We start from the raw sequence: 12,377 nt of genomic DNA on the forward strand, positions 1-12,377 counted from the left end.
GAGCTACAACACCAAGAAGAATCGCTTCTCGGCTTTTGGCAAGATCAATGTGTAGTATTGTGGCCCTTAAAAGGGCCTTTTTTGAGGACTGCTTTCAATGGTTATACAGAGTACAGTCACCCACAATGCGACAATCTTCCAAAGAGGATGAACCACTGGCCTTCACCCATAAGTGAATATTACAATCAGAATTTATCTTAACACGTCTACGACAAGTCAGAGATAAACTCCCATGTGGCATAAGGTAGGAACCCTCACCAGAAATAATAACCTCAGATACAGGTATCGTACGGTAAGCCAAAATTTCTCGAGTTTCAAAGGATTCCAAACCAGCTCTCCCTGCACTGTTACATGCAACGAAAGCAACTGTTATCCATCCATTACCTAAACCTGAAGAAGTAGAACTCTTCATTAAAGAAAAATTAAACCTCGCGCCACAAAACAAAGTAGGCCCATTTATAAGAACAAATTGAGCAGTTTTACCTACTCCCCTTACTTCGTTCTTTTTCCCCTTCGCGGAAGATGTCGAAGCACCAAGAGTGCCGTCCACATTTACAAGTGTTTTGTAAACAAGCAATCGTCGGCGACGGCGATAACAACGTTTACGAACGTTTTGCCTAGTATTACTAGGCTCGCGGCGGGCTAAAATCAAGTTGCCGATTGCGCAACTGCAGGTGATAAGGCGCGCTTATGAATGGGCGCCCGTACGTCCACATCCGCTGCGTGCGCCAGGACTGATGCTATATAAGGAGCACACTGTCCTGCCAGCGCATTCACTCTTGTGTGAGTGAATAGCCACTGAGGCACTGCTTCTTACAATGGTTCGTAAACGTTGTTATCGCCGTCGCCGACGATTGCTTGTTTACAAAACACTTGTAAATGTGGACGGCACTCTTGGTGCTTCGACATCTTCCGCGAAGGGGAAAAAGAACGAAGTAAGGGGAGTAGGTAAAACTGCTCAATTTGTTCTTATAAATGGGCCTACTTTGTTTTGTGGCGCGAGGTTTAATTTTTCTTTAATGAAGAGTTCTACTTCTTCAGGTTTAGGTAATGGATGGATAACAGTTGCTTTCGTTGCATGTAACAGTGCAGGGAGAGCTGGTTTGGAATCCTTTGAAACTCGAGAAATTTTGGCTTACCGTACGATACCTGTATCTGAGGTTATTATTTCTGGTGAGGGTTCCTACCTTATGCCCATGGCTGTGGGAGGTTATGGGATGGATATTCATCATTTCAGGGCACAATGAGAGAAAGTTGAAAACCCTGACAGAGATTGTGATTCAGTTGCTCCAGTCTTGGGTGATACTGAGTTACGAGAGAAGTGCTCCATAGTGGCCGGAAAGCGGATTTTGTGGGAGATGGTAGGTGCCTGATTAGACAAGGAGCAGGTGAACTGTTTCTGGACAAGGCTGAGAGGGTAATTTCAGTTTGTAAAGGGCTCGGAGAGACCCTTCATATCTGGAGAGGGACTGTTCAGGAACTATTCATCACTAGATGTGCAATGGCCACGAGTTACTAGACTGTGTGGAAGTGACTTCTTAGTATGGATTGAGTGACATCTGTTGAAGTGGAGGTATTGTTGCCGATTGCGAAGGGGAAGGAGATGTTGAGGTTCAGGAGGAATCTGGATAAGATATCCCCCCTCCTCCCTCCTTGGTCCAGATACAGATGTCAGCAGTGAGTGTGATGAAGGTTTGAGATTCTACATGGTTAGGAAGGATTTCTCTAGATGGCCTATGAATAGGTTAGGAACTTAGAATAGTACCATGTGGCTGCCCATAGCTGTGTCATAGATTTGTTTGTAAGTGATTTCCTCGAAGGGAAAGCATGAGTGTGTGCTGAAAAGTAATGCCTCGGAGCATTTTACGTGGAAACTTTTAAAGCTTTGTAAATAAAATAAGCTTTATTAACATTCTACATCTTTATTCTTTATGTACTTTATTTATTTCTCAATATAGTCACCAAGGTGACGAACACATTTCTGCCAATGTGAGACCAGCTGGTTGATACTGTCGCAGTAGAATGTTTGACTTTGTTGATGGAGCCTTCTTGAAAGTCTTCTTTAAGTTTTGGAAACAGGTGAAAATCAACTGGGGCTGTGTCAGGACTGTATGGAGGATGATCAATAATGATGAAACCAAGGTGTTAGATTGTTGCAGATGTTGCAGCACAGTGTGGTCTAGCATTGTCATGCTGAAGGAGAGGGTGCTTCAGTGTGGACAAGCTATTGTGCAGTTAGAAACTTGATTAAAGCACACTGTTTCTTGTGCATCAACATATGTTAAACACTGCCATGTTACAGGCTACGGTTCATAGCCGTCTAGTGGCAAGGATTGCAACTGGCTTCAGCAAAGTAGGAAAGTTGACTGAATAATATGCTTGACACATAATAGCTCAGTTGACATTGAGAACAGAATTAAAAATTCGGATGCATTACTTTTCAGCAAGCCTTCGTAATTGTAGGTAAGGATATAGTCGGTTGTGGTGACCAGGAAGGAAGTCGTTCATTTGGAGTCAGTCAGATGTTGGGAAAGGTAGTGTCCAATAGTGGCAAGGCCATGGGCATTGGGAATGGTAGTGTAGAGGGAGGACATCAGGTGGTAAAGTGACAAGAAATGAACCGGAGAGTTGGTGGAAGATATGGTAGGTGTCTTTCATATAGAAGGGTAGATAATGATTATTAAATTGAAGGAGTTTGTCCACAAAGACAGAGATTCTTTTTGTGAGGGCTCAGTAGCCCACCACGTTGGGTGGTTGGTTTTATGAGCTTTAGAAGCATGTAAAAGGTAAAATTGTGCGGACTGTTTGGGGGTGAGGAGAGAAATAGTCGCAGGGGAGAGGGTCTGGGATGAACCTAATGATTTGAGGTGGCACTGGGATCTTGATGGCTTTCTGGATGGGGTCACTGTGACAGAGCTCGTAGGTGGAAATATCTTGACAGTTGGCATATTCCCTCCAGCAGGTAATCACTGTGGTCCATAAAAACAATAGTGAAGCCATTCTAGGCAGATAGGATTATAAGGTTGAGTTCATTTTTTGGGGCATAGATTGTGGTCCTACAAGCCCTGCCACAGTGACTGCATTCCAGAAATCCAGCAGTATCTTCAGTCCCTCCTCAAATCCTTAGGTCCATCCTAGAACCTCTTCCCTGAGCCAATAGGTTTCCTCATCCCATCACTGCTTGCACAGCTACCTTTTACATGCTACCTAGTGTTCATAAACCCAACTACCCAGGATACCACATTATTCCTGATAACTCTGTCTCACAGAGAGAATCTTTGCCGTTCTGGGCCGACATTTTCAGCCTAGTACACATTACCTACCCTCCTACATAAGACACCTACCATTTGCTCCACAAACTCTCCACAGTTCATGTTCCTTTACCACTTGGAGCCCTGCTTGTCACTGTTAATGCCACCTCCCTCTATTGTGATACCCCAACAATTATGCCATGGCCATTAATGAATACTACCTTTCCTATTGTCCGACTGGCTCCAAACATACAACGTCCTTCCTGGTCACCATGGCCAATTGTATCCTCACCTATAATTACTTCTCCTTTGAAGGCATCATCTACAAACAAATCTGCAGTACAGCCATGGGCACCCCAATGGCACAATTGTACAATAACCTATTTGTGGGCCATTTGGAGAAATCCTCCCCAACCACCTGCAATCCCAAATCCCTCACCTGATTCTGATGCATTGATGATGTCTTCATGATCTGGTTGAAGGGGATGGACAACCTATCCACATTTCTTCAGAACCTAAACATCGTCTCCCCATTCAGTTCACCTGGTCCTCCTAAGCCCAACATGTGACCTTCCTCAGTGTTGACCTCCACCTCAAGGATGGCTACATCTGTACCTCTGATCACATCAGACCCACCAACAATACCTCCACTTTTGCTGCTGTCACTCTTTCTACACCAAGAAATCACTTTCATATAGTCCAGCCAACCATAACCATCGTTGTAGTATTTGTAGTGGTGACCAGTCCCTCTCCAAATGTGCCAATGGTCTCACTGAGGCCTTCACAGATCAGAATTACCCTTAGTCATCTTGAGAAGCATATCTATTGTGCCTTGCTCAATAGTCACCATCATACCCCCACATACACACTGCAAAGCCACAAAGGAGCACCCCTCTTATGACTCAGTACCATCGAGAATTGGAGCAACTGAATCACATTCTCCACCAGAGTTCCAACTATCTCTCATTGTGCACTGAAACGTGAAATATCCTCCCCACTATACTCCACACCCCTCTCACAGTGGTAATCTTTCCCCCCCCCCCCCCCCTCCCCCGCCTACACAACATCCTTGTCTGTACCTGCTTCACTCACTTATGCACCCAACTCCTTTCCTCATGGCTCATTTCTCTGTAACAGAATAGATGCAAGACTGGTTCCATATGTCCTCTCACAACCACTTACTCCAGTCTTGGCACTGCCCATTAAAGGCAGGCCCACATGTGAAAGCAGCCATGTGATCTACCAACTTAACTCCAACCAATGTGCTGTTTTCTACATGGGAATGACAACACACAAGCTGTCTGTCTGCATGAATGACCACCACCAAATTGTGGCCAAAGAGACAGCTAGACCTATCAGTTGCTGAACATGTCACCCAACATGATGCAATTCACTTTAATGACTGCTACACAGCCTGTGCCACCTGGATTCTTCCCACCAACACCAACCTTTTCGACTTGCATTGCCCAGCCCCTCCCCTGCTCCCACTCAAGTACTACAAGTGCCTTCTATCCAGCCAATGCACATTTCTTCTTCTCCTCCTCCTCCTCCTCCCCCTCCTCCCTCCTCCTCCTCCCTCATCTCACTTTTTCACCTCCCTTCCCCTCTTACCCCTTGTCCCAGCACAGCCTCCTGATGGTGCACATTCCTGCATGTTCCCACAGGCAGCACTAGCACCTTCCCTCATCCCTACCCTGCTATCTGATATCCATCCCCCTCCTTCTCCACTACGTATCCCAGCTAGATTGCTGCTCACTTCAGACTCAGTTGTATTCAGGCTCAGAGGTCGTGACCATGCGCTTATGCATTGTTGTGTGTGTGTGTGTGTGTGTGTGTGTGTGTGTGTGTGTGTGTGTGTGTGTGTTTTTCACCTTGTTAAGGAGAAAAAGTTGAAATATTTCTAGCACCTTTCATCATTGTGCTTTCTGTAACCCATCTCGTCTACGTTCTTAGTAGTTTAATTCTAAATTTGATGTGTGTTTTTCTGTGTATGGGGTGGAATATCACATTTTGTAAGAGTAAGTGTAAATTATAACAGTCTGCAGCACAGTTGCTATTAATTTATTTGTATTGGTATGGCGAGTGTTCATCAGAGACATCAAGAAAATGTAATAGGACCGCTATTATTGACTGTTTACATAAAAGATCTGACACACAGGTTGAGCAGCAATCTGTGACTGTTTGCTGGTGATGCTGTGATGTATGGGAAGGTCACATTGTTGATTGACTGTAGGAAGGTACAAGATGAAATGTAACAACACGAGAGAAGGAAAGTTGCTACTCACCATACAGCAAAGATGCTGAGCCGTGATAGGCACAATAAAAAGTTCACACAATCATAGCTTTCGCCCGTTAAGGCCTTTGTCAGCAGTAGACATACATGACACGCACGCGCGCGCCCACACACACACACACACACACACACACACACACACACACACACACACACATATATCTGCAGTCTCTGAGAGCTGAAACTACAAGATGACTTACACAAAATTTGATGACAGCTAGCTCCAAATGTAGAAAAATGTAAGTTAATGCAATAAATAAATTAAAAAATCCCATAATATTCAAAAACAATATTAGTAGTGTGCTGCTTGACACAATCATATTGATTGAATATCTAAGCATATATGAAATGGAATGAGCACATAAGGATGGTAGTAAGGAAGGCGAATGATCAATTTCAGTTTATTGGGAGAATTTTAGAAAAAGGAGACCTTGTGTAGAACACTAGTGCAAATAATTCTTGAGTACTGTATTAGTTTTTGGGATCTCCAGCTGTTCAGTTTAAAGGAAGACATTGAAGCTATTCGGAAGCATGCTGCTAGATTTGTTACCAGTAGTTCTGATCAACTTCAGGATATTATGGAGATGCTTTGTGAACTAAAATGTGAATCCATGGAAGGAAGACAACACTCTTTTCTTGAAACACAGAGAGAATTTAGAGAACCAATATTTGCAACTGATAGCAGAATGATTCTATTGCAACCAATGTACATATCACGTAAGGACTGTGAAGACAAGATAAGATAAAATAAATTAGGGCTTGTTCAGAAGCATACAGACAGTTATTTTTCCACCATTCCAGTTGCGAGTGGAACAAGAAACAATTAAATGTCTAGGAGTGATTCAGGGTACCCTTTGCCATGAATCATATGGTGACTTGCCAAGTTTAGGTGGATGCAGATTTTGTCAGTCACAGAATTAATGCCACTTAAGTGCAAGACCTTGAAGAGTGTGGTGGCAAGACTGTTGAAGCATTAATTTCATTGCTCAATACATGTTGTAAGAGACCTGGAAACATATCTTTTACATCAGCAAAACAGCTGATTGGGAGGCCGTTTGAATTGCTGAATTTGGTTGCTGGACACGTATAACAGGTCATGGTGAAATCAAGTTAATTGTTGGATGTTTTTACTGGCCACTCGATTCTGTTGTGACAGTTTTATAGTCATTCAGAGAATGTCTTTAGTTAGCAGCATGGAAATACTCAGATCATGCAATATTAGTTGGAGACAACTTTAACATACCGAGTATGTCTATGGATTCATTGCATGGGGTATGGTCAGTCAGTCTTGCGAAATGTTTTTAAACACAGTTTACTGAAAATTGTTTCAAGCAACTAATTTGACAGCCTACAGACGATGATGTGATGTCTTGTGCTACTTTTGTGTCAGTACATAAATAGTATCTTTACTATATAGGTCATAACAGCCTATCAAATTTAAAGCATTGCGTTGTAGAGAGCATCTAGTGAACATCATGGTGGATTCATGTGACACGAAACTTGGTAGTTTAAACAATGAGAAGTGCAGGATGGAATAACAATAATGTTATGAAAAGGATAGATCGCTCATCACCATGTAGAGGAGACACTCACTCAACAAAAGGACTGCTATAAATTTAAGTTATCAACCAAAAAGCCTTCTTCTAAAATGGGGAAAAAAGCACACACATTCACACAAGCACAGCTCTCACACACAACCACTGTCTCTGGCTGCTGTGACTAGACTGTCAGGACCTAAATGTGTAGTAGTCTTTTCATTGTGCCTGCATGGTATTCTCTATATGGTAGCAATCTATCCTTTTCATAATCAATTTGTTAACTTGTTTTTATAGTTAGCTGGTGAACTTTCATGTGAAATATTACCGGTAATTTGAAATCATCTTGTCTACGTTAATGTTAATTTGAGAGGAATGGAAAAAAAAGAAAAAATCTGACTTTTGTAATATTTTTAGGGGGTTACCATGACTCAAGAATTAGTGAATTAATGGAATGCCATTTGTTGGTTCATTGTGATGTATGTTTATGAGTATGTTATAAACTCCTCTTCAGATCATACAGCATGCATTTGGAGTGTGGAAACAGGTCGTTGCTTGCTGCAGTATCAAGGTCACCAGGGTTCTGTGAACTCTATACGTTTCCATCCGAATAAAGATGTTGTCCTGACAGCGAGTGGAGATTGTACAGCTCATGTGTGGCAGGCAGCAGTCACCTGGGATCAACCAGTGGTTAGTAATGTAATACTTCTAAAATTATCCTCCTCTTGTTGTAGTGCAGTGAACAGTTCTAATGTCCAACTTTTTTTCCAAGTATTAAACAGCCTCAACTCAATTACAGAAAGGTCAGTCATCTGATGAAGATCCAGACTCATGTGAGAAGGATGATTTTGGTTGTGAAGACACCAGCAGTGGAGCACCTTGCCTCCGTACACCCGTTTGTGAATTGACAGGACATGCTGGAGTGGTTGTTGCTGCTGATTGGTTACCTGGTGGTGAACAGGTGATAACTGCTTCATGGGACCGCACCGCCAACTTGTATGATGTTGAAACGGGTGAATTGTTGCAGTCTCTTGGAGGTACTCACTAAGAGTTATTACATTTGTACTCATGTAAATGTTAAAATTAATTATAAATAATTACAAATATTTATTTAAAATGTAGGTGAGATTTCAGCGACACGAATCTCAAATACTGAGACGAATGAACATTGGAGTAACTGACGTATTTTTGCGGTCTTCATTCTGAAGCTTGGTTTATGCAGTTGTCAGTGCTAGTCTATTCTGTGCAAGCCTCATCATCTCCAAAAAATTAATGCAAGCTACATTCATTTGAACATGTTCACTGGATTCAGGCCTAACCCTCCCTCTAAATTTCTTACCCTCCAAACTTCCCTCCATTATCTGACTGACTATGTCTTGATGCTTCATGATGTGTCCTATCAGCCAATCCCTTCTTCTACTCAAGTTGTGCAATTCGATTCAGTACTTCCACATTAGCTTTTTGATCTAGCCATCTTCAGTATTCTTCTACAGCACGACATTTTGCAAGCTTCTGTTCTCCTCTTGTCTGAATTGCTTATCTTCCATGTTTCAGTTTGAACTACACTCCAGACAAACAACTTCAAAAAATAAGTCATAATCCTGTCTTTTATAACTGCTTTCCTTGCTACTGACAGTTTGCATATTATGTCCTTTCTGCAGCAGCCATCATCAGTTATCTGTTGCACAAATAGCAAAACATATGTACTACTTCTAGTGTCTCCATTCATAATCTAATGATGTCAGCACTGTCTGATTTAATTTGACTAAATTCCATTACCCTTGCTTATCTTTCGTCGAGGTTCATCTTTTAGCCTTGAGGAGGGAGAGAGGTGGGAGGTAGGGACAGAGGTGGTGGCAATGATCACCATGACTGTGGTATTTTTAATAAAGCCAAATGTGCCCCCTGGGTCATTCGAAATGGCGAGGAGCTCAGGGAGCTCAACATTTGCTTGTGTGGTAGGTATTTGGTGAACTCTGGTTTCTTGAGCTGCGGACTGGTGAGTGCCAAAGTAGTCTGTAACTGTAAGCTCCGGGTGTGCTTCAGTGACCACTGCGCAGCACAGTGGTGGAACGTTTTGTGTCTCAGGGAATCAGTATCTTTGACAGAACTGCCAAAGTGTCTTTTAAAAAGAAACCTTGAATCTCGAGGTACACTGTACCCTGGTGAGGTGCATGGCTTTTGGGGCAGAACAGTCATTAGCGGGCAACCTGTGGGCAACCTGTCGCACCTTAGTTGTATAAGCTTATCAGGGTGTGCTGAGCCCTCCAGGTGGATGTTTACTTCCCTAGCTGCTAGTGTTACTTTCATGATGCCTAAATAACTGTTCTCTACTCTCCACAGTTCAGTTGGTCCATTGGGCAGTATTAACATCCTAACTCCAAAGAGACTTCATGTGGCTAGTCCACTCAAGGTGTCTGTGAATGTGAGAGAAAGCAGTAATAGTAACAGACCACATCATATAGTAGATAATGAATTTTTTTGTTCTTAAACATGTAGAAGGTACCTTGTAAAACTGTCTCCTTTCTGTGTACATAAAGATCTAGAGAGACTTGAAAGGCAACTTAAATCTATCAAGAGGCTGTGCAGTAATATACTACTATCGATTGAGACACTGAAGGCTACTCAAGTGAACAATTTGTTAAGTGCTAAACTATTTGGAGAATATGTTATCAACATTGAGCTGCTCACTGGGCTAAATTGTTGTGAACATATTGTGGTGTGCCATGACAAGAATAGATACAAAAGAACTTGAGCAGGTATGGGAAAGTGATCCTTGTGTGTCTCCATTTTCCTGCATGTATCGGTTACTAAGGGTTAAACCAGCCCTGACTCAAAAACAGTCTTAAGAGATAAAAACGTGACACCATCACATTGTATTGTTTGCCAGCAGGAAAAGGAATGGGAAGTTCAGAATTTCATGAAAAAGTTGATGATGAGCTCCACAAGTCAATCTCTTATCCTGACATGCAGTCTACTGAAGTTACTAGTGTGTATTACAGCAGGCTTTCCACGACTTAGTTAGGCCCATGTATAATACAGTGCGATGTAAATGTCATTGCTTCCATAACACAACTATGGATTGTAACGGTCTGGCAGTGTGTGGAAAGTGCAGCTCCACTGCCCACAAACCAGGTATTCATGTGTCAGTTGCTTCAAAGCCGACCTGGTTCGGAGCAAGGAATGTCCTGCCTTCGTGGAAGAGAAGAAAATACAGGTGATTAAGGTCACCAACTGAATCTCCTATTCTGATGCAAAGAATACACACAGCTGTCCACTTTTGTGAAATTGCTTGCCTCAGTATTGAAGTGGCATGTACAAAGACTAGTGGTGGCACCCAGACTTTGACAGCTGAACAGAGTACACAAACATACACTTGTAAATACAGTTGCAAGCCTGCACCAGTGATACCATAGCCAAGCCTTCCTACCACTGAAATACTGGTGGTTGTCAAAAGTAATGTCAGAAAGGATAGCAGGGGAACCAGTGTGTCCCTCAAGTACATACCCCCCCCCCCCCCCCCTTTCGGCTGCAGTCTCCCCACCATGGAGGAAAGACAGATGAAACCTCACTGTTAAGATAGTTTCCATACTTCAGTGGAATATGAATGGGTTCGGGACACATCTGGAGGAACTATGACTTAAGCTCAGGGTAGACAGATGCATGTATACCTAGAAGAGAGACATTTTAAATTCTTTGCCAACCTGGAGCTATGTGGCTGCATTCTCCCCAAAAAGGATGACTTTTTGTTCAACATGACACTGACTGCTTATTAAATTACACATTTGGCAGTGGGGAAGACTTGTTGAGCTGGGTGTGATATCTAGTGGGGAAAAAAGTGTAGTGAGTTTTCACAAAGAAATTTACCATTGCTTCAGAAATTTCTAGTTAAAATATAAGAAGAATTAACTCTAGAAGCTTAGAGATGTATCAGTGGAAAACATTGTTAGCTGAACATGTAACAAAGGAAGTTCAAAGCAAAGTTCCCCTTGCAGTTTTTGTGTATTGATGAGACAGATTTTAATCCTTATAAGGTGTTCAGCAAACTGCCTCTGATCCTGAAGCTATTGACACATGGTCGTACAATGGTATTCAGCAGTGTTCTGATGAAATTTTCACCACCAGGATATTGACCAGAAAGTAGTGATGTGTAGTTTCTGATCACTTGACTGTGTACCAGTATCTATGTTTCAGTCTCAAATCTCTCTGTATTCTCTCATCAGATTTGGACATTTCACACTTCGTGTGAACCATCAGTAAAATGTAGATATTAGTATTGATAACTGTCTTGATGCTGCTTGAGAGGTTATAGACTATGTGACAGTGTAACACTCCCCAAATTCTCTGACATGACTGAGTTGCACATCTGATATATCACCATATTGCATCTAGCTATTGTGCAAATAGTATGCTACAAATCAGCACCAGCAATGTTTTATTTGCTACCAATCCTTTTAATCTAAAGCACTGTACACTGAATCTAATTTAGGAATAAATAGATTTGTAGTAGCGGTACTTCTGATGTGCCCTGCTCTGCAACACAGCCTGTATCTACAAAACCTGGTATGTATTTTTCTTCCCTCGCCTTCCCACAGCAGCTGGGTTATATTTCTGCCAGTACTAACATGTTGTTCTCCATGTTGGTGCAAAGAGATTGTGATGCAGTTGGAGAATATCGAAGGGTTCTGTGATGACATAGACGACATCCCTATACTGGAAATTTAATTTTGTTTAAAAGATCAAGGGCATAAACACGTTACTTCATGAAACAAAAGAAGAATGAATGTTGGGAATAATCTGTTTCATTTATGACAGCACATTCCCCAGTTCCATAAGTGTGGTCCAAATCATGGTGGATTAGTTGATGCCATGACACTAATCAAGGGAATCATTGATGAAGGAGAAATTAACACCAGTTCCTCTGACATTTCTGAACTTTCAGCAATACATTATGTAGAAATGTTGGCATCCAAGAATTACCATCCTAAATCCACTCACCATAGATTTTTAACAGAGCATAATACCATATATTTTACGTAAATGGACCTGTCAATCTACAGTGCTCCTTTTTGCAACCTGTGAACTAAATAATGTTTTAAGACAATACAGAGATCAGTCCCCAAGGCCAGACAAAATCCATAATCAAATACTTCAACATCCTGTTGAAAATAGTAAAAACTCTATTCTACAAATGATGAGGTACTGAGAACCATAAGGGCCTAAAACACACCATCATAGATATTGAGATATAGCATATATGCATGCTCCGGACATCTGATGATCTTGTGCTGAACCAGC

General features: G+C 41.9%; 1 protein-coding gene across 6 annotated transcripts in view; it reads left to right on the plus strand.

Annotated features, from left to right (window-relative positions):
* LOC124612599 (WD repeat-containing protein 37) overlaps positions 1 to 12,377 on the plus strand; it is a 106,127-nt gene that overhangs the window by 71,055 nt on the left and 22,695 nt on the right. For all 6 annotated transcript variants that reach the window (XM_047140882.1, XM_047140888.1, XM_047140885.1 and 3 more), the window contains 2 exons: positions 7,594 to 7,769; positions 7,879 to 8,116. In XM_047140882.1, coding sequence (XP_046996838.1) covers positions 7,594 to 7,769; positions 7,879 to 8,116 — 414 coding nt within the window. The remainder of the gene's footprint in view (positions 1 to 7,593; positions 7,770 to 7,878; positions 8,117 to 12,377) is intronic.

This window comes from Schistocerca americana, chromosome 4, assembly GCF_021461395.2.
Source record: "Schistocerca americana isolate TAMUIC-IGC-003095 chromosome 4, iqSchAmer2.1, whole genome shotgun sequence".
Taxonomy (NCBI): Eukaryota; Metazoa; Arthropoda; class Insecta; order Orthoptera; family Acrididae; genus Schistocerca; species Schistocerca americana.